Source organism: Pelophylax lessonae (genome assembly GCF_965119305.1).
Source record: "Pelophylax lessonae genome assembly, chromosome: 1".
In the NCBI taxonomy this organism is placed as follows: Eukaryota; Metazoa; Chordata; class Amphibia; order Anura; family Ranidae; genus Pelophylax; species Pelophylax lessonae.
In genome coordinates this window covers 744,840,161-744,862,023 of record NC_138768.1, presented here as the reverse complement: position 1 = coordinate 744,862,023, position 21,863 = coordinate 744,840,161, and the positions used below count along the sequence as shown (strand labels likewise).

Here is a 21,863-nt window from a genome sequence, read left to right as displayed (position 1 = left end):
CAAATGTATACTGTGAAAAGTGATATTGACAGATTACTGTCCACCATTGATCATCATGCATAACCCCTATTTGGTAGGAATAACCTACAACTGTTATATGCTGCCATCCGATACTGTGTTGACTGCATTCTGTTTCCCTCAAAGTTGTGTGAAGGTATCCAATGATGTTTCTGGAAATCTCAATAAAAGAACATGATTAGATTCTAACTTTTTGTTTAAATACAACTGTTTATTGACCATTTTTCATGTGTATTAAATATTCCCGATGATTACTATAGTGTGTGATGCTAAAGTATTAATTGAGATCATCATGCTAAAGTACCAGAAAATAAATTATGCAATTGTACACCAAATAATCATCCAAATATATCAGTTCAGTTCTATGTAACGTTTCCATTGCCAAAAAAACAATCTCAGCTGAGATGCTGATTAACTTAAAGATCACTGCTTGTCCATATTATACATATCCTAATATACTGTAGGATATATATTTTTTTGCAAACAAAAGCAGCCTTCTCCATTTCTATGTGACAGGTTGGTATTGTCTTTATGTGCCTCTTATAAACAAAGGATTGATAACAATCCACTATCAGATACCAGCAGAGTCAATAAGCTCAACTCCAAAATGTTAGTAAATTACTTTATTCTTTTGGCTCAGTTTCTTGCCTTGCTGCTTCTGGATCTGCAGCCTCCATAACTTCAGGCTCAGGCTTTAACGTGTTCTCAATTTTGGTAACTCTCTGTTTAAGTTTCTGTTGTGCAGAGTCATACTCTGCCAACAGTCTAGCAAATTTGGTTTGCAAGTTATCTACCAAACCTTCCATGTGGGCTACCTTCTCCTCGATGTCTTTGGGGTCAATGCCAGAGTTAGCAACATCTAAATCGAGAAGGCCATCCTTCATTAAAATTTGCCTTCCTTTTTCCTCTAGCAAGGCTTTTGCATCAGGATATTCTGTCAGAGCTTCCATAAGGTCATCTTTGGACAGGCAGAAGAGATCAGAATATCCAATACTTTTGATATTTGCTGTTCTTCTGTTACCAGCTTTGCTGCCTTTTATGTTAAGAATACTAATTTCTCCAAAGTAGCTGCCATCACTTAAAACCACAAATTGTGTAATACCATCATCTGCTACAACAGCAAGTTTACCCTCTTTGATGATGTACATTTCCCTCCCGATATCACCTTTCCTACAAATGTAATCTCCGGGGCTATATACTTGAGGTTGCAGCTTCAAGACCAATTCAATCAAGAGTCCAGCTTCACAATCTGCAAAGATACGTACTTTTTTCAATGTATCTAAATGGACATTGATGGCAATCTCTGCCCTTAATTTGTCTGGTAGGTATTTCAACACATCTCTTTCATCAACAGCTTTTTTGTTTGTCCACAAGTAGTCAAACCACTTAATTACTCTTTTTTCCAAATCTTTACTGACTTTACGGAAATGCATGTACTGTTTGATGGCATCAATTCTGCCTTGGAATTCTGCTCTGGCAGCATTCATGTTTGAAATCATAGAACCAACGTTACCGACAATAGTAGCGAAAATCAGTACTCCCACTAAGAAGTCAGCAACCACAAACCAGAATTCAGAATCTTGCACAGGTGGTGGTGTTTCACCGATTGTTGTTAGGGTTAGTGTTGACCAGTAGAGACTGTACACATATTTTCTAGCCAAGCGGCCATATTCTGGGTCTGAGGTGTTAGGGTAGACCCATGTGTCTTCTCCAAACCCTATAGCTTTTGAAATTGAGTAGTATACACAAGCATTCCAGTGGATAATGATTACGATGTACATGATGAGGTTAGATATTCTAAAGATGTTTGGATAATTGGTCCGTGTCTCAGTTCGTTGGAAAAACTCAAACATTCGAGCAATTCTGAGTAATTTATTCAGCCTGAGTTCTGGGTAGTTTAATCCAACTTTAAGATACAGTATGTCTGTTGGTATGATGGACAAAACATCCAGTTTAAATTGTAACGTCTTTTTGTATTTGTCTCTTAGTTTGCTTTCATCTTTTACCAATAGACCTTGTTCCAAATAACCTTAAAATAAAAAGAAAAAAATTAGATTAGTGAAAGTTTATGTGTAAATCGTCAGATATTATTGTGTTACAATATACCCTTAATATGCACAGAGCATTGCACTTATTTTTATTATATATTTGTGTGGATTGCTTCCCAGCACTGGAAAACATTTATGAAATCACCACTTCTTTCTTTAACCCAATTCCTCTAAATCCTCCTCACTGGGCTTAAAGTGTAAGACAAGGCTAATTGCAAAGTTTCTTAAAAGTATTGCCTCCCTTCATCCTACCTATGTTGTATAGCCTATATAAAAAAATCTGTGTAAATAATTTTTTTTTTCATTCCTCTCCAGTCCGGACATGTGATCCAGAAGCTCTGGCTTACCTGTGTCAGAGAGCAGCTCTGCTGAGTGCTGCCTGTGTGGGGGATGTAAACATTTAGCAGCAGACTTGGAAAACCTGCCTGCAACTTCTTTCATAGAACCTCTCATTGAACTTGAAGAGTGCAACAGAGTTGCAGCACCAGTGAGTAGAAGGAAAAGGGTTGCCATTTGGAGTGTAAAGGTGAACAGTGGAGAGTTAGGGTGCAAGGTTCAGCAAAGTAGGGGTGCTGAAGTAAACAGAGGGGAGGCTATCCTTTGGGGGGGAGTGAGCAAGGGGAATGGAATGCAAAGGTGAAAAAGTGGAGGGTGCACATATATGTAGAGAAGAGATTAACATTTGTGGTGTGAAGGTGATCAAAGAGGGTTTGTGCAGAGGTAATAAAGGGATGGGGTGCAAAAGTGAGTAGGGGGGGTTGGCATGTAAAGTTGAGCAAAGGGGCATGTGCAGTGGTAATTGGGGTTAGGGTGCAAAGTGAGCAGAGGGGGCATGAACAAGTAAGTGGGGGGGGGGGGGTTCGGATGCAGGGGTTAGCAGAGAGATTTAGAATGCAAAGGTGAACTGAGAGGAGGTGGATAAGATTGCAGAGATTAACGGGGGGGGGGGGACTGGAAGAAGGGGAGTCACTGTAAATACCCCTTTCACATTGTTGACCTGTGTAAATATCTAATTTACACAGGTGTTTCGTGTAAATACACCAATTATGTTGGGATCAGTGTAAATCTTCTCATTAGTGTAGAGTCCTTATAGTATACCAGTGGTCAGTGTTAATCCCCCCTTACATTGGTGGTTATTGGAGAAATCACCCCTTATACTAGTGGTCAGTGTAAATACCCCCTTACAATGGTGATCGGCATAAATGCCTTACTACACAGGCTGACAGTGTAAATTCCCCCTTACACTGGTGATTAGTGTAAACTCCTCCTTACTTTAGTGGTCAGCGTAAATTCCCCTCTTACTTTGGTGGTCACTGTAGAGATCCCTCTTATATTAGTGGTTGGGGTAAAATTTCTCATTACATGGTGGTCAGTGTAAATCCCCCATCGCATCGGTGGTCAGTAAAAAATTATTCATTACGTTTGTGGTCATTGTATACTCCCCATCACATTAGTGGTCAGCCTAGAATCCCTCATTACATGATTTTGGAATATGCCACAATGTAACTCCTAGTTAGTTTTATTACACAGGATTTTTACCACCTACAAAAACCTACCGCCTATCAGCAATCACAACAGGGGTCATAATAATACTCAGTATAAAGGTTAGTGGGGAAATGTTTCTGTAGTGCCATTAATGGTTGTCAATGTATTCTCTGAAACAGCTGTTGGATTGCAGCACTGGAAATAGATTGTACAGACTAAGGCTCCTTTCACACATATAGTCCGTCAAACGGACTCCGCTTTTCTCAGCGTGGGATCGATCCGCCGATCCCCTGCTGAGCAGGAGAATGACAGCTGTTCTCCGCGCTGTGTGCGGAGACACAGCTGTCACAGCCCCATAGATCTCTATGGGGGAATCGGATGAGAACGGACCGTCGGTCCGTTCTCATCCGATCCCATCCGATCCGCTGGACGGGTTGGAAAATAGGGTTTCCATCCATCCAGATTTGACGGATCGGATCGGGTGTCAGCGGACATGTCCCCGCTGACATCCGATGCCCCATAGAGATGCATGGGGGGACTGTTCAGATCCGCCAAAAAAACGGACAGGCGGATCTGAACGGTCCGCCTGTGTGAAAGGGGCCTTAGGCTAGCTATACACATGAAAATCTCTCTTTTCCAGCCCCAGATCAGAGAAATCACTTGATTCTGTTTAACATGGATGGGGGAATCTACTATGGTGGCTATTGTATTTAGACTGCCATGGCTGTCTGCATACCCAAACAATGACTGTATCTGATAGGATGCATTCACAGTTCAGCCAATAACTTTCCACCCAGTTCCTTTGACTAAAGCTGGCTTTTGTTGAGCTGGTTGGTGCTGACAGGACAACCCATGGCTCAACCTTTGGGTGATTTGACATGGGCGCTGTGTATGAGCAATTTAAAAGTTGTAGTTAGCTAAAGTAGTGAAATTCACAAACCCTTTTTACTAATGAAAAATAGCTTCTTAGCTGTTTCTGTCCCTATTATGATGAATCTTTCTCTATATACAGTGTTTGCTAGATGCACAGCAAAAACAAGGTGTTTCTGGAATTTGATTTGAAATGTTGGCAACTACAGTGCATTTGGAAAGTATTCACAGGGCTTCAGCCTTGTTCCAAAATGGATTAAATTCATTATTTTCCTCATAATTCTACAAACAATACCCCATAATGACAATGTGAAAGAAATTTGTTTGAAATCTTTGCAAATTCATTAAAAATATAAAATGAAAAAAATCTCATGTGCATAAGTATTCACAGACTTTGCTCAATACTTTGTTGAAGCACCTTTGGCACCAATTACAGCCTCAAGTCTTTTTGAATATGATGCTACAAGCTTGGCACATCTATTTTTGGGCAGTTTCTTTCATTCTTTGCAGGACCTCTCAAGCTCCTACAGGTTTGATGGGGAGAGTCAGTGCACAGCCATTTCCTGATCTCGCCAGAGATGTTAAATCGGGTTCAAGTCTGGGATCTGGCTGGGCCACTCAAGGACATTCACAGAGTTGTCCCGTAGCCACTCCTTTGTTATTGCTGCTGTGTGCTTAGGGTGTTGCCCTGTTGGAAGATGAACCTTTGCCCCAGTTTGAGGTCAAGGGTGCTCTGGAGCAGGTTTTTATCGAGGATGTCTCCGTACATTGCTGCATTCATTTTTCCCTCAATCCTGACTAGTCTTCCAGTTCCTGCCACTGAAAAACATCCCCACAGCATGATGCTGCCACCACCATGCCTTACTGTTGGGATGGTATTGGCCAGGTGATGAGCGGTTCCTGGTTTCTTCCAGACATAACACTTGCCATTCAGGCCAAGGAGTTCAATCTTTGTTTCATCAGACCAGATAATTTTGTTTCTCATGGTCTGAAAGTCCTTCAGATGCCTTCTGGCAAACTCCAGATGGGCTGTCATGTGCCTTTTACTGAGGAGTGGCTTCCGTCTGGCCACTCTACCATACAGCCCTGATTGGTGGAGTGTTCAAGAGATGGTTGTTCTTCTGGAAGGTCCTCTCTCCAAAGAGAAATGCTGGAGCTCTGTCAGAGTGACCATGAGGGGCTTGATCCCTGACTAAGGCCCTTCTCCACCAATCGCTAAGTTTGGCCCACTCTAGGAATAGTCCTGGTGAATCCAAACTTCTTCCATTTAGGGAGGATGGAGGCCACTGTGCTCATTGGGACCTTCAATGCTGCAGACATTTTTCTGTACCCTTCCCCAGATATGTGCCTTGATAGAACCCTTAAAACAATTCCTTGGACCTCATGGCTTGGTTTGTGCTCTGACATGCACTGTTAACTGTGGAATCTTATATAGACAGCTGTGTGCCTGTCCAAATCATGTCAAATCAACTAATTTTACCACAGATGGACTCCAAACAAGTTGTAGAAACATTTCAAGGATGATCAGTGGAAACAGGATGCACCTGAGCTCAATTTTGAGTGTCATGGCAATGGCTGTGAATACTTATGTACATATGTATGTGTGATTTTTTATTTTTAATGCATTTGCAAAGATTTCAAACAAACTCATTATGGGGTATTGTTTGTAGAATTTTGAGGAAAATAATGAAGTTAATCCATTTTGAAATAAGGCTGTAACATATCAAAATGTGGAAAAAGTGAAGCACTGTGAATACTTTCTGGATGCACTGTATGTCAGCAATGTATACAGTTTTCTTAAGCAAATAGTTTTTTTTTCTCAATCTGTTGCAATGTTTGGTATTGCAAATCCTGCCAATAACAGCACTTCCTGTTGTAGGCTGACAACACTAAAGCACTGCCTCACATTAAGCAGCAAAATTGTCAGCCTGCCATGTGGGCTCCTTTATTTGGTTGTTTGGCTTCCTATCTGATTGAGTTTAGATCTATAAAATGGGCATCTCAAAAGTCAACTGAAGAAGTGTGAGCGGCATGCTAACAAGGCTGCTGCTAATTGTGAGACAATGGATTAGAGTTGTCAGCCTGCAAGAGAAAATGATGTTAACGGAAGGATCCTCAGAAGAGAAGCTTTGAAACAGATTCACAAAAAATGGTTTGCTTAAGAAAACGTTATACAGTAAGGGCTCGTTTACACTTGCTTTGATTTTAACACACATTAAAGTGCCTACCGCTTCAACATGAATATTTAATGTGTTTTTGATGCTGATGTGATGCTTTTTTGAAGCTTTAATGAAGCCCATATTTTTTCAAACTGTGTATGTTGATTTTGTATTTGTTTTAAAGGGGCTTAATAGAATCCCAGCTCAGTAGTATCCCCAGTTCTGTAATACCCCTGCCCAGCAGATCACCAGCTCATTGGTACCCCTTTCAACAGGTATCCAGCTCATTAGTACACTTATTCAACAGATCCCTCACTCAGTATTACCCAGGGCTCTGCTGATCCCCCACTCAATAGTACCCTCAGCTTTGTAATACCCCTGCTGTGCTAATCGCCAGCTCATTAGTACCCCATTTAGCAGATACCCAGCTCATCTGTACCTTTTGTTCAACAGATCTCTCGCTCAGTAGTACTCACAGCCCTGCTGATGCCCCACTCAGTAGTACACTTAACTCTGCTGATTCCCCCACTCAGTAGCAACCCCCAGCTCTGCTGATCCTCTGGTTTGCTGATCCTCCTCTCTGTTCGGTACCTGCTCACTTTGCGTTATATTGCTCCAATGCTGCACATCAACATATGACATCTGCTAGTTTCCCCTGCTCAGGTCCCCCATCCCTGCAGATCCTCCGCTGCTCAGTCCTCTCTTTTTGGTCGCCACTCACCTTCCGCTATAGCGTTCACATGATTCAGAAGTGACTGCTGATGACATCTTTATGGTTTGCGTTTTGTTTCCCAGTGCATCCTGGGATATCTTTTACCTCCAATACCTCAAAAACAAAACAAAGCTACCTCTAAATAAATGCCCCTTAAATGCTGCAGGTGCTGTTAGTAAGCATTGTGTTAGACTTCTATGGAGGCTTTAACCTCCCTGGCGGTATGATTATGTCAGGAATTACATACCAAAAGCGGTACAATTCTTTTCATGGAAATTTGGCGTTATGTATTATAGGCCTACAAGTCTTAGTAATTACTGACTTAAACCTGACCAAAACAAGACTCTAGTAGACATCCCAGATGTGATAAATTTGAAACACAAACACGTGAATTATAATCGAATCAATAATATTATTTTATTATTTAATATATAATATATATAATAAAATTATATTATTGATTAGATTATAATTCATGCATTATATATTATATATAGATATATGTGTGTATATATATATATATATATATATATATATATATATATATATATATATAATATATAACGCATGAATTATAATTGAATCAATAATATAATTTTATATATATATATGTGTGTGTGTGCATATATATATATATATATATATATATATATATATATATATATATATATATATATATATATACGCATATATATATATATATATATATATATATATGTATATATATATATATATATATATATATATACCGGTATATATATATATGCGCATATATATATATATATATATATATATATATATATATATATGCATATATATATATATATATATATATATATATATATATACCGGTATATATATATGCGCATATATATATATATATATATATATATATATATATATATATATATATATATATATGCATATATATATGTATATGCATATATATATATATGCATATATGCATATATGCATATATATATATATATATATATATATAGTATAAAATGTGCTTTGTGCAACTTTTTTTTTTTTTTTTTTTTAATTTCCCTCCCTAGTTCCGCTCCCATGCAGCATTGCTGCTGCAGGGAATGGAACTAGGAAGTGATCATACCGACGGAGGGACGGAGGAGCGGCGGGACTTTCGGCTGGCGATCTCAGCAATGAGAGATCATCGCTGGATCGCCAGAATAAGGTAAGAGAACACCGCTGCGCTCTCTGCAATCCACCCCAAGCGTGACTCGGGGTTACCGTTCCTGATATGAAAAATCAACCCCGAGTCACGCTCGGGATTACCGCCAAGGAGGTTAAGGACACTTTGAAGCACCAAGAATGCAGTATGGGGTATAATTTTTAAAGCAAAGCAAACACAACCGTGTGAATAGGACTGTACGTTAATCATTTTATTTAGTGACAAGGGCTTTGATTGTCATTCAGAGTGCCTATAAAATGGATGTCAAATGCCACATTTTGAATGAAGTGTAAACGAGGCCTAAGTCGTGATGCCATACTGAAAAATGGTTTTAGGGTCTACATACACACTGCAAAAAACGTGTGTTTCTACCGATATCAAAGGCTACGTTACCGCAGTTAACTTCAAGTACTGTGCTTCATAGATTAACATAAAAAAAGTACCTGTTCTTGTTCTTACAAACATGTCTGCTATGTAGATAAAATCAGACAGGTAGTCTAGCACGAACCACACTTCCAAATAGTCTTGCTGAAGTTCATCAAAACATGCCCTGCAAAAAAAATAAAAAATGAGTGTTTAATACCTGGTTACTCTATATTGTGATCCTACAGCATTTCATACTAGTGCATCATAGATTAAAATTCAACATTATTGGGGCTGTAATTATATCATACAGATTGCTACTGAACACCCTTATACTAAACAAAGGGACTATGCTTCAGGAGGTTGTACTTACAGCATAAGACGATTGGCTAGGTCTATCTCAAAGGATATGATGCCACTTTTATCATTCTGTCAGTTAATATGCATTTCTTTCCAAAAAGTTTAATGAGGAAATGTGAAAGGTTTGTTTATGAGGTTAAAAAAAAGACACAGATGCATCCAGTTTAACCTATGCGTGTGTATGTGTGTGCAATGTTCATTCTCTAACAGTGCCCATAGTCCTGTATGTTCTGCTTCCTGAGGAAGTAAGGCTGGGTTCACACTATTGCAAAGTGAATGCGGGTTTCTCTCTCTCTCTCTCTGTTGCCGGTTCACATATCTCGGGGGCAAATTGCACAGGAGTCCTGTGCATCTTCTGATCCATTTCAGGTCCGAATTCAGCCAAAGGTTCGAACTGAAACCGAACCTGCAATGGTGAACAGGGAGGCACTGGACCCCTGCTGTGAGCCTTTCCATGGGGCAGTGTGAAACCAGCCTTAAGGTTTTTTGAAGTTGTCGGCACTCTCTAAGGTTAAACCCCCTTTCCTCTAACCTCAATTTGTGGCTTTGTGTCCTCTCCAGGGACCTTAGTGTAAACAGTTTAAATATAGAGTTCAGAAGTGTAATTATGTCCTGAAAGCCACTGGATTTAAGAGAGCTATTAAAGTGGTCATTTTTAAAAAATTATGACAAGTATATTTTTTTATGACAGAAGAGACCCTAGTAGTCTCTTCTTCCCTAAATGCTTCTCCCTGCCTGTCAGCTGTAATGTACATTATATTGAATAAAAATAATAATCTATATATGTGCAGCTCATTCTGAATTTACGGCACAGTTTGGTGCCATGATGTTGTACGTGCGTGGGAGTGACGTTATGGCAGCCCAGCCATTTGTTTAGCTGCAGAGAGTGAGCCCAGAAGGAAGACTGGGCAAAGATTGAAGTGCCTGTGCATACTAGCACATTATGGCATAAACCATCTGGGGGCCCATTTAAAGCAAAACTCCATGCTGCTTATCTCTGTATCCCCAACACCATTCCTGTCTTTGGGTGTCAATGGAAAAGCTCTATAGATACAGTCAGTGAGCATTGAGACCCTTTGACAGGAAGTGCATACTTCCCAACTTTTTGAGATTGGAGCATGGGACACCTATTAGCATGTATGTAGGCATAGGACACACCCCCTGTCATGGCCCTTAAAATATAATTATACAAAATGATTAGTTAAAACCACAAGTGCTTTTTTTACCACTACTATTCCTTTATACTGGCTTCTGAAATTCATAAATGCAGAAATTTAGAAATGTGATGAAAGGTTTAGCACTGGGAAACACTTTTTGAAAGATAAATAATGCATTTTATATACAACTATTCAGATCAGACCAAAATGAGGGACAAATGAGGACAGAGGGACTTTGTTCCAAATCAGAGACAGTCCCTCAAAATCAGGGACAGTTGGGAGCAATGAAAGTGTGTTGCTGGCATAATCACACGGTTAAAAGAGAATAAAAAATCCTATAAAAAATAAAACAAATGCCCCTTTAGTTTGAGTAAGCGCTGACTTTACCATAAAACGCGTTACCTTTTGTCAGGGAAATGGCCGTAGGAGAACTGGCAACATTGCCAGTAATAGCAATGGACATTCCTGACTCAACTGACACAACCCTCTGCTGGCCTGTGAGGGAAATGGCCTATAAAAGGTGGCCATAGGATCAGACTCATTGCTGGATTATCTCTCAGCTTCCTATGTTCCTGTGCTTCCTGTTTGCTGTTTGGATTTCCCATTGTGACCTCGAATTGTTCCTGATTGCGTTTGATCTCCTGCTCCTGGTTTGACCCTTGGTTTCTCCCACTGACCTTGCTTCCGTTACCTACCTGTATGACCCCGGCTTGCTTCAAGACCTCGGCTATTCTGGTTGTCTCCTGTGCATGACCTCGGCTTGTACCAAGGTTCCCGCTGCCTGCTCCAGTCCCAGACCTCGGCCAGTACCTGTCTCCGCTACTAGAGACTATTCCTCGGCACAAGGTAGCCCGGCTGCTTCAGAGCCCTTGAAAGACTCATACCCTGCTGTGATTCCAGCCTGTTCCAGTTCGCTCTCAGATTGCTCTTGGTTCTACCTACCTGCCTGCAGCTGGTAACCCGTGCCACTTGGGGCGCCATACCCTCTGTACCATCTCCAGGGGTGTGCCGCACTGAGCTGCAAGGGGAGCCCTCTCAGCACCTCGGCCTCGGATCAGGTAACCCTGACACCTTTTATGTTCCTGTCATACCTCTGATGTGATTTTAATACTTCAATAAAGTGTCACATTCCTGGTGTACAGGACTCCGGGAATGTGTCGTGGATGGCAGGTACGTTCCCCCGAGATTTGAATTGCGATCCCTTTATTGGGGACAGGTGCAGAGCTCAAGTGGTACTCAGGGGTTCTCCCCCATACAGGATGAGGTGTCCCAGGTTAAGTTTGGCTGGAGAGGACTGACTTCCAGGACTCTCTGGATTGCTACATTTATATCAGGGACCCGGGATTTTGAAGGTTAAAAGAGACTTTGGCGGGGGGGGACCCTTCAAAGCCTGACTACCAGGACTTTGGTCCCAAAGGGGTTAAGTCCCAGGTGAGGGAGGCTTGAAAGGCAACAGAGGGAAATCAGCACCAGAGCACGAGTGTCAATGAAGTGAGTGGAAGAGAGAGAGACTCCCAAACTGTGTAGCAAGTTGAAGCTCTCAGACAAGCTGAGACACAGGCTACTACCCCCCTGTGTGTCCTGCCTGGCACTCTTACTTTGGAGGAGCCTGACCACTGTATGGGACCAAACACTAGCGGTGAGCCTGCTGCTTTATTACCAATACCAGGATTTGGACTGTTTATATACTTCGGCTGAAGTAAGCTGTCTTTTTTGTTTTGCTGCGATTAAAATAAATGAAATCTTTTGATTTTACCAAACTGGCTGGCGGTCATTCCAGAGCTACCCCAGGTTACACATCTTTCATTCAAAAGTAGCTCAGATGTTAAGATGAGGGTCAAGGACCAGGAAAATTGTGCCCTAGGGTTTTGTAACCTACTTTGTAGTCCAGCTATAGGATTTTTGAAAATCATTTTATCTGAGGATATAACCAAAAGTAATTATGTGGGTTATATGTCCATATGTCCTGCCCCTGTAGGAAGTATGTAGTAAGGGGCCACCAATCGGCATAGTGAACCTAAAGATGTACTATTTTTTATGTATCTGCCCAGTGTTTTAAGGGTACATAGCAGAGTGTACAGATTATTTACAAAGGCTGACTGATACAAAGACATTTGAGAAAATTATTTTAACAGGAAATGTGCTTTGCAGATAAACTTAGGGTTTCCGATAAAAAGCATGGAATCTATTTTCTTAGCAGTGAGTAGAAAAGATTGAATAGAAAACTAGAAGGTCACCTTGCAATAACCATGGTCCAGTTGTACATTACTGGCATTGTAATGCAAAATAGCCAATTGTAATAAGCATTCCCTGATGGGTCAATAACATAGATTTCTTTCTTTGGTCTGGAGAGAAAAGAGAGAATTGATACAATTATTAAACATCCAAATATCTTCTGATCTTACCGTAAGTGAGCAAACAGGAAGTGGCGCATATTTTGTTAAAACTAAAAATGTAATTAACCCTAAAACTGACATTCAATCTGCTCATTTTATACTTTCTCTAGCTGTTCCCTCCCCCCTCATCTACATGCTAAATTGTTAAATACAATTTTTTTTATTTTTATTACATACCTTAGCTTAGACTCGTTTAGAGGCATAATCTCTGTGCTTCTCTATGCTTTAGAGCATATCTTCAGTACTGTTCTAAAGAGCCTTCAGCCCCCAGCCCTCATGCAAACAGTGGGCTGGCTTTTTAGGTTTTATGCAAATATCAGAAAGCATTAATTGATGGGTGTCAGTTTGGAGGAGTCACCATTCCTAGGTTGGCTTTATGTGCATGCTGAAAGCCGATAGGCATGCAGAAGGGTGTGCCAGGTGTGCCTGGGTAATTACTCTGTGAGGTGCCGATTCCCCCTACTCCCCCCCCTGTTGCGTGTACCCCCCCCCCCCCCCCACACCGCAGTGCTACTTGCTGCTAGCCTCTCTCCTTTTCCCCTGGCTACTGCAGGGGATATTTCAGGATAGAGAGTAGGGGAAGGGGCAAATTAATATGTAAACTATATATGTATGTATGTATGTATAAATATGGAACTGAAATCCAATAAATGCAAGGAGTGGGCCAGAAACAATAATGGTGGGGAAGAAAGTGCTGGATGATTCCTCCAGCCATAATGTGAGAAGCTTTTTCAGTAAAGAAACAGGAACCTGTGCAATTTGGCAAGACTGACAGTAAGGTCAGAGTTCAGCTTTACATTTTTCCTGAATCTGCAAAGCCTATACATGGTATTTAAATTAATATTTGTGGAAACAAAGAAACAGGTGCATCTAAAAAAAACTAGAACATCATCAAAAAGTTTATTTCAGTCATTTGATTAAAAAAGGGAAACTAATATATTATATAGATTCATTCCACACAGAGTGATACATTTCAAGCATTTCTTTCTTTTAATTGTGGGGTTTAGGTCAGACGAGTTTGCTGGCCAAACAAGCACAGTGATACCACAGTATCAAGCACAGTGATACATTGATCATTAAACCAGGTATTGGTACTTTTGGCAGTGTGGGCAGGTGCCAAGTCCTGCTGGAAAATTAAATTAACATCTCCATAAAGCTGGTCATCAGAGAGGAGCATGAAGTGCTCTAGAATTTCCTGATAGAGGGTTGCACTGACTTTGGACTTGATAAAACACAGTAGACCAACACCAGCAGATGACGTGGCTCCACAAATCATCATTGACTGTGGAAACTTCACAATGGACCTCATTCAACTTCTGTACCTCTCCACTCTTTCTCTGGACTCTGGGACCTTGATTTACAATTGAAATGCAAAATTTAGAGGAAAAGAGGATTTTGGACCACTGGCCAACAGTCCAGTCCTTTTTTTCCTTAGCCCAGGTAAGGCGCTTCTGACATTGTCTCAGGTTCAGGACTGGCTTGACACAAAGAATGTGACAGTTGTAGCCCATGTCCTGGATACATTTGTGTGTGGTGGCTCTTGAAGCATTGACACCAGCCTTAGTCCACTCCTTGTGAATCTCCCCCATATTCTTGAATAGCCTTTGCTTCATAATCCTCTCAAGGCTGCGGCTATCCCTGTTGCTTGTGCACCTTTTTCTACCACACTTTTTCCTTCCACTCAACTTTCCATGAGTATTCTTGGATACAGCACTCTGTGAACAGCCAGCTTCCTTTAGCAAAGACCTTTTGTAAATTACCCTACTTGTGGAGAGTGTCAAGTCAGCAGTCTTCCCCATGATTGTGTAAACTATTGAACAAGACTGAGAAACCATTTAAGGCTCAGGAAACCTTTAAAGGTATTTTGAGTTAATTAGCTTATTAGAGTGTGACACAATGAGTCTACAATATTGAACTTTTTCATAATATTCTAATTTTCTGAGATACTGCATTTTGGGTTTTAACTAGCTGTAAGCCATAATCATCAAAGTTAAAAAAAAGAAATGCGTGAAATATATCATTATGTGTGTAATGAATATATTTAATATACAAGCTTCACTTTTTGAATTGAATTACTGAAATAAATACATTTTTTGATGATATTGTAATTTTTGTAGATGCACCTGCATGTGGCTGGCAAAACAAGATCACACTGTCCATTAAAGCTGCACTCATTTACTGTATTTTATGTTTTTTTTGTTTGTTACTGTATATATATCTTTTATATACCCTCTACTCCCCTCCATTTTTGCCCCAGCTGATCCCATAACTGCTTTGAAGGAGACAGCTGATCAGTGGCGTCACTAGGGGGGGCCATGGCCCCACCAACATTATACTGTGCCCCCCAACAGGATCCCGGCCACCTCCTGCTCTGGGATCAGGGCCGGACTGACCATAGGGCAGACCGGGCAGATGCCCGGTGGGCCGGGGCCTCCGCTCTCAGTCCGTCAGACAGTGTCACTGTCTGTGTCCCGATGCCGGCCGCTGCTGGCCTCTCCGCGGCCGATTCCGCGGAGACTGAGGGCCGCCCGCCGCTGTCCCTGACTCCCCGCCAGTGGCCGCCACTCACTCTGAGTCCTAGCACTGCCTGGGCTCAGCTGGCAGCCGGCTGATGCTGAGCTGAGCCCAGCGCCGCTCACTGCGGCCGCCGGCCACTGTCACGTCGGATTGCAGCGGCATCCAATGTAGGCGCTCTGGACTGGAGGGGTGGACCGGCGTCAGGTGACTGAAGGCGAAGGGGTGGAGCTAGAGGCCGGGGACCGTCACCCCCTGGCCCCTGCTTGATTCAGGAAGAAGCGGGAATGAAGTCGCCGGCGCCGCACCGCAGACAGCTGAGCAGAGTGAGAGACAGGACGACGAGCCAAGGGCTGACTGCTGCAACAAGGTAAGGAAAGGGCAGCCGCAGGCAGCACAAAAACAGCAACAACAGCTGGGATTTGTGGTTCTGAGCTGGCCTCCATTGGCAGAGCAGTGTTCTGGTCAGACTGGTCTGGAACTGTCACTGCTAGAAAACATGTGCCATCATGCCAGTTTGCTTGTTACATGTGATGTGACAGCCAGGTGCACATTTTCAACTTGAAAATGTGCACCTGGCTGTCACATCACATGTAACAAGCAAACTGGCATGATGGCACATGTTTTCTAGCAGTGACAGTGTGTAGCTGACTGTTATCTGTTTTTTACGCCTGCCTGCTGCTAAGCCAGAAGTGAGCAATGCTCTGCCGGAGGCCAGAACCACAAATCCCAGCAGTGTTGTGTTTGTTTTTGTGCCCTTTCCTTACATGACACATGTTCTAGCAGTGAGTGTGTAGTTGTTTTGAAAACAGCTACACACACACTGTCAGAGCCGGTTCACACTGGGGCGACCTGTCAGGCGACCTGGTCGCCGTAGGTCGCCTGCCATAGAGAAGCTGCGGACCCGTTCTAATAGGAGCGACACAAGTCGCTCCGACTTAGAAAAAGGGTCCGGAGCTTCTTTGGGGCGACCTGGAGCGACCTGCATTGACTTCAATGATATGAAGTCTGTGTCGGCCGCTCCGAGGTCGCGGTGTGAGCTGCGCACCGTGACCTGTGAGGTCGCCCCGGCAAGTAGCGTCGCCCCAGTGTGAACGGAGTCTCACTGCTGCTAGAAAACATGTGCCATGTAAGGAAAGGGCACAAAAACAAACACAACACTGCTGGGATTTGTGGTTCTTGCCTCCGGCAGAGCATTGTTCACTTCTGGCTTAGCAGCAGGCAGGCCGCAGGCGTAAAAAACAGAAAACAGCTACACACTGTCACTGCTGCTAGAAAACATGTGCCATGCCAGTTTGCTTGATACATGTGATGTGACAGCCAGGTGCACATTTTCAAGTTGAAAATGTGCACCTGGCTGTCACATCACATGTAACAAGCAAACTGGCATGCCGCATGGCACATGTTTTCTAGCAGCAGTGATAGTGAGTGTGTAGCTGTTTTCAAAACAGCTACACACTTAGGGCTCTTTCACACGGTCCGCCTGCGTAGGATCCGCGATCCCCGCTGAGCCGGCGGATGACAGCTCCGTCTCCGCTTGCAGAGCGGAGAGGGAGGTGTCTCAGCCCCCGCTGCCCTCTATGGGGGATCAGATGAGAGCGGACCGCCTGTCCGCTCTCATCAGATCCCATCCGATCCGATTACTGAACGGATGGAAAAATAGGGTTTCCATCCGTCCAGATTTAACGGACAGGATCGGATACGGATGGCAGCGGGTGTCAGCGGAGGTGTCTCCGCTGACATCCACTGCCCCATAGAGCTGCATGGAGGATCCGATCAGATCCGCCTAAAAAACTGACAGGAACTGGATCTGATCGGATCGCCCGTGTGAAAGAGCCCTTACTGCTAGAACATGGGTCATGTAAGGAAAGGGCACAAAAACAAACACAACACTGCTGGGATTTGTGGTTCTGGCCTCCGGCAGAGCATTGCTCACTTCTGGCTTAGCAGCAGGCAGGCGTAAAAAACAGAAAACAGCTACACTCTGTCACTAGTGCTAGAAAACATGTGCCATGCCAGTTTGCTTGTTACATGTGATGTGACAGCCAGGTGCACATTTTCAACTTGGAAATGTGCACCTGGCTGTCACATCACATGTAACAAGCAAACTGGCATGCCGCATGGCACATGTTTTCTAGCAGTGACTGATCTGAAGTGTAACAGTGCAGGAATTGGGGTGATCTGAGGTGAGAAAGTGCAGCAATTGGGGTGATCTGAGGTGTGAAGGTGCAGGAATTGGGGTGATCTGAGGTGTGAAGGTGCAGGAATTGGGGTGATCTGAGGTGTGAAGGTGCAGGAATTGGGGTGATCTGAGGTGCGAAGGTGCAGGAATTGGGGTGATCTGAGGTGTGAAGGTGCAGGAATTGGGGTGATCTGAGGTGTGATAGTGCAGGAATTGGGGTGATCTGAGCTGTCAAGGTGCAGGAATTGGGGTGATCTGAGGTGTGATAGTGCAGGAATTGGGGTGATCTGAGGTGTGATAGTGCAGGAATTGGGGTGATCTGAGGTGTGAAGGTGCAGGAATTGGGGTGATCTGAGGTGTGATGGTGCAGGAATTGGGGTGATCTGAGGGGTGAAGGTGCAGGAATTGGGGTGATCTGAGGGGTGAAGGTGCAAAGCTCACTTGATTTCTTACTATTATTCAAGCGGTTTACAGCAGTTACTTTATATGAAGCTGTTTTTTATGTATCTGGCACTCCCAATTTCTTTGAAAACATTTTTCGGCACACTGTGCCCAAAAAGGTTGTCTACCCCTTGATTAGAGTAACCCTCATCTTGTGCTGCTTCATAATATTTTTAGGACTCAGTGATCAAAACAGGATTTAAAGTAAGACAAAAATAAACAGCATCATATGGCAGCTCTGATCTAAATTGGACCCAGTCTGTCAGATTAAACTAAAAAAAGGTACCGTAATCCAATCCACACATCCTGGAACAATAAATCCTGTCATCAACCATCCCGATGAACGCCCTGCCCCAGCCACGCCCCCGTCACGCCCCCCTCCTGGGCTGCTCAGTCCAAAATGCCCGGGCCTATTTTTTGTCCCAGTCCGGGCCTGTCTGGGATGGTGGGTCGGTGAGCCCAGATTGCGGGCTCCTGACCCTCCGTCCCCAAACATCACTGTGAAGAATAGAGCCAGCACTAGAGGAAGCGGAGTCGATGCTTCCTGTATAGTGCCGGCTCCTGTCACTGGCAGAATGCTATCAAATGCACTCTGCGTGTGACAGTCACAGGAGCGATACAGGAAGCAGTGACTCTGCTCTCTACTACAGCCGCATGCTTACTGTCACACTGATGCTCGGGGATGGTGGGTCGGGAACCAGCCAGCAATACCTACCAACAGTACCCGCCAACAGTACCTGCCAGCAGTACCAGTTAGCAGTACCAGCCAGCAGTACCCACCAGCAGTACCAGCCTTGGAGGACAGCCAGCAGCAGGCACAAGCCATACCCGCCTGGGGGACAGCAACAGCCAGTATTCCCTTCAGGAATCCTGAGGAAGAAGTGAAGATTGAGGTAATTTGAGGGGCAAGTAAACCGCAGTGCATCTGTGTGAAAGTAGCCTTAGGCCCCTTTCACACCATCAGCCCGATCAGGTCCGCCTCTGTTTTTCAGGTGGACCCAGTCGGACACTCTATTCACCTCTATAGAGCGGCATATGTGTTCGTTTACACCTGCCTTTCTCCAATCCGATCCACTTTAAAAAGCAGAAGGGGATCCGTCCCCTTCTGTCTGGGCTGATCGGATCGGAGGGTCGTGTCTGCTCTGCATACGCTGAGTGGACACAGACCTGTCATCTACCCGTTCCATTCATTGTGGCCCGCAACTGGATACCAAGTCGCTAAAGTGGCCCTCACTCCTAAAAAGGAGAGCACCCCTGCTGTAGGGGCATGAGTCCCGGATGGAGAGGTGTGCTGTAGCAGTTTTCTCCATTAGTTTTGCCACAGTGTGTGGCAGAGGTAAGGAGTCCCGGATGGAGAGGTGCGATTTACTGTAGCGCATCAGTAGACCCGCAGGGAAATCATAAAGATCCCCCATGAAGTTGATAAAAGTGTTTGTTTGGACTGCTGCCACTGTTGCGGCTTTTATCACTGTGGTTGGCAGGTCTCACTATTCTTCCCTACCTTCTCTGCACTGAGAGCATGGCATCAATACTAGGCTTTATTACTGCGAAAACTGGCACCAATACTAGGGGTTAGTACTTCGTAAACTGGCACCAATACTAGGGGTTAGTACTTCGTAAACTGGCACCAATACTAGGGGCTATTACCGTGTAAACTGGTAGCAATACTAGGCTTTACTACTGCATAAACTGGCGCCAATACTAGGGGCTATTACTGCATAAACTGGCACCATTAATAGGTGTTATTACTAAAAAACTGGCATTAATAGTTGTGGTTATTACTGTGTAAACTGGCGCCAATACTAGGGGTTATTACTGCGTAAAAATAGCATAAATACTAGGCTTTATTACTGCATAAACTGGCACCAATACTAGGGGCTATAACTGCATTAACTGGCAGCACCACTAGGCTTTATTACTACGTAAACTGAAAGTCTAATAAACTATGAAGAAAAGCTTTTAAGAGTTTTCCTCTTTCTCAGTTCTGAAGCAATACATGAGGAAAAAAGGAAAACTCTCGAAAGCTTGTCTTTTAGGTGTTTAGTTAGTACAATAAAAAGGTATCATTGCATACTGCATTACTCTCATATTTTATAACCGTATTTACATATACTCATTTCGTTTTTCAGTGGTATGATTTAGTGGTGAAAATTATGAGCTTTGACTGTGGTATCTTATGTGTGCCCCCCTATATACAGTATTGTTCCTAGAGTCGCCACAGTAGCTGATTCATAGATGCAACTTGTCTAGGCTGTGAGAACATACCCAAGAGAAGCAACCTCAATGCAGAGGAAGGGGAGAATGTATCAGCCCCTGCAATTCTTTTGCTGTTTCTTGTCTTGGAAAAGTGCTCACAACCAGGACAAGCTGCAGCCATCTTCTTCAAAGCGGATTTCAGATCATTCATGGTATAAGGGGAGCAGGTCAGCCCTCATAACTAATGCCTCGTACACACGCATCGATTATTGGCCGGGAATTTTCGGCCAACGTCCAATCGGCCGATTTTCGGCTTGTTAGTATGATGCTTTCGACAACCGACTCTGACTTTTCGGCCAAATAAAATCTGGTGTGCAGGCTATAAAATTTTTGTTGGCCGTCAACACAACGGCCGATTCTCAGTCAGTCAGTACAGATTTCGGCAGACAAAAATCTGAGGAGCAAGACTGGGCATGCTCAGAGAAGAAAAAACACACGGAAAGTAAACCAGCACATGACATCACTTCGGAAGTAGATTTTTGTTGGCCGAGAAAATTCGTGTGCAGTCTAGGCACATTCCAACCAACAAAACACAACTCTGGACAAAAGTCGGATGATAGGTCGGCCGATAATGGTTGCGTGTGTACGAGGCTTAGCTCTTAATGGAAAGCACCATTGGACAAAACACTGCACATGCTTTGTTCCGTAGGGGACTAAACTGTTATATATAAAAAAAAAAAAAAATAATAGATTGTCTTTAAAATCTCTATTATGATGATGAGGAGGTTATGTATGTTAGCATTTTCTAAATTAATAAGAACTTACTGGTCTTTTTTGTCTTTGTCTTTTTCCTTTTCTTTATCTTTGTCTTTATTAGTCTTTTCTTTCTCCTTCTCAGGTTCTTTTTTATCCTTTTCTTTTCCAATATCTTTATTTTCTTTTTCCTTTTTGTCTTTTGCACCCTTTTCTTTGTCTTTCTTCTTTTCTTTGTCCTTTTTTTTTTCCTTTTTGGGCTCAGATTTACTGTTACAGGAATTAAAGGAAAGAAAGTAGGATGTCAGCCTTTGTCTTTCCACCTGGAGTAACATAAGTTTATACATAGTGTGTAAAAATAACCGCGCTAGGCACAAACGTGAAAAATTGAATAAACCAAAATAATAACAAATTAAATGTGAAAAGCTGCAGCTATAGTGGGAAACACCAAAGAATAAATGCAAAAGAAGAGCCGCGCTAAATTGACATAATAATAATAATAATAAATCAAAGTGTAAATAGTGATAACAGTGAAATTGCGTTAGAAATTGGATAAATAGCAATGAACAATCTGTTAATGAATGTCCAAAAAAGGAACAGTAAAAGTCCAAAACTGGGTTTTACAGCAGCGGGAGCCAATGTCGCCGCTGCTGCGACTCAGCTAATCAGGAGGGAGAGTCCTGGATGGCCAAAGCACTCGTAATTACTACTAAATCGAACAAATACCGCATTCGGGATTCAACACAACATTCTTAGTGAATTGCACTTTCAAAACTGATTTACCGCAAGCGTTTTTTTACCGCATTTTTTGGCCGTTATTTAACTATTAGTGAATTGACCCCAATGTCTTTGAACACAAAATGCAAGGGACTGTTCTTTCAAAGTAAAAGATTCACTGATGTTTAAATACCTAATATCTGTCTTTTTATTGTTTTTCTATAATCCACTGAATACAAGAATTGCGTGACAATCAGACTGTAGTCTAATGCATTGAGTATTGTTTTCGTAAGGCAGGAT

General features: G+C 42.8%; 1 protein-coding gene across 1 annotated transcript in view; it reads right to left on the bottom strand.

Annotated features, from left to right (window-relative positions):
• Positions 1 to 641: 641 nt before the first annotated feature.
• Positions 642 to 21,863, bottom strand: part of CNGA1 (cyclic nucleotide gated channel subunit alpha 1) — a gene marked incomplete at both ends in the record, with an annotated part of 29,375 nt that continues 8,153 nt past the window's right edge. Inside the window, 4 exons of the mRNA XM_082243369.1 lie at positions 642 to 2,047; positions 8,928 to 9,034; positions 12,602 to 12,709; positions 20,919 to 21,116. Coding sequence (XP_082099495.1) covers positions 642 to 2,047; positions 8,928 to 9,034; positions 12,602 to 12,709; positions 20,919 to 21,116 — 1,819 coding nt within the window. The remainder of the gene's footprint in view (positions 2,048 to 8,927; positions 9,035 to 12,601; positions 12,710 to 20,918; positions 21,117 to 21,863) is intronic.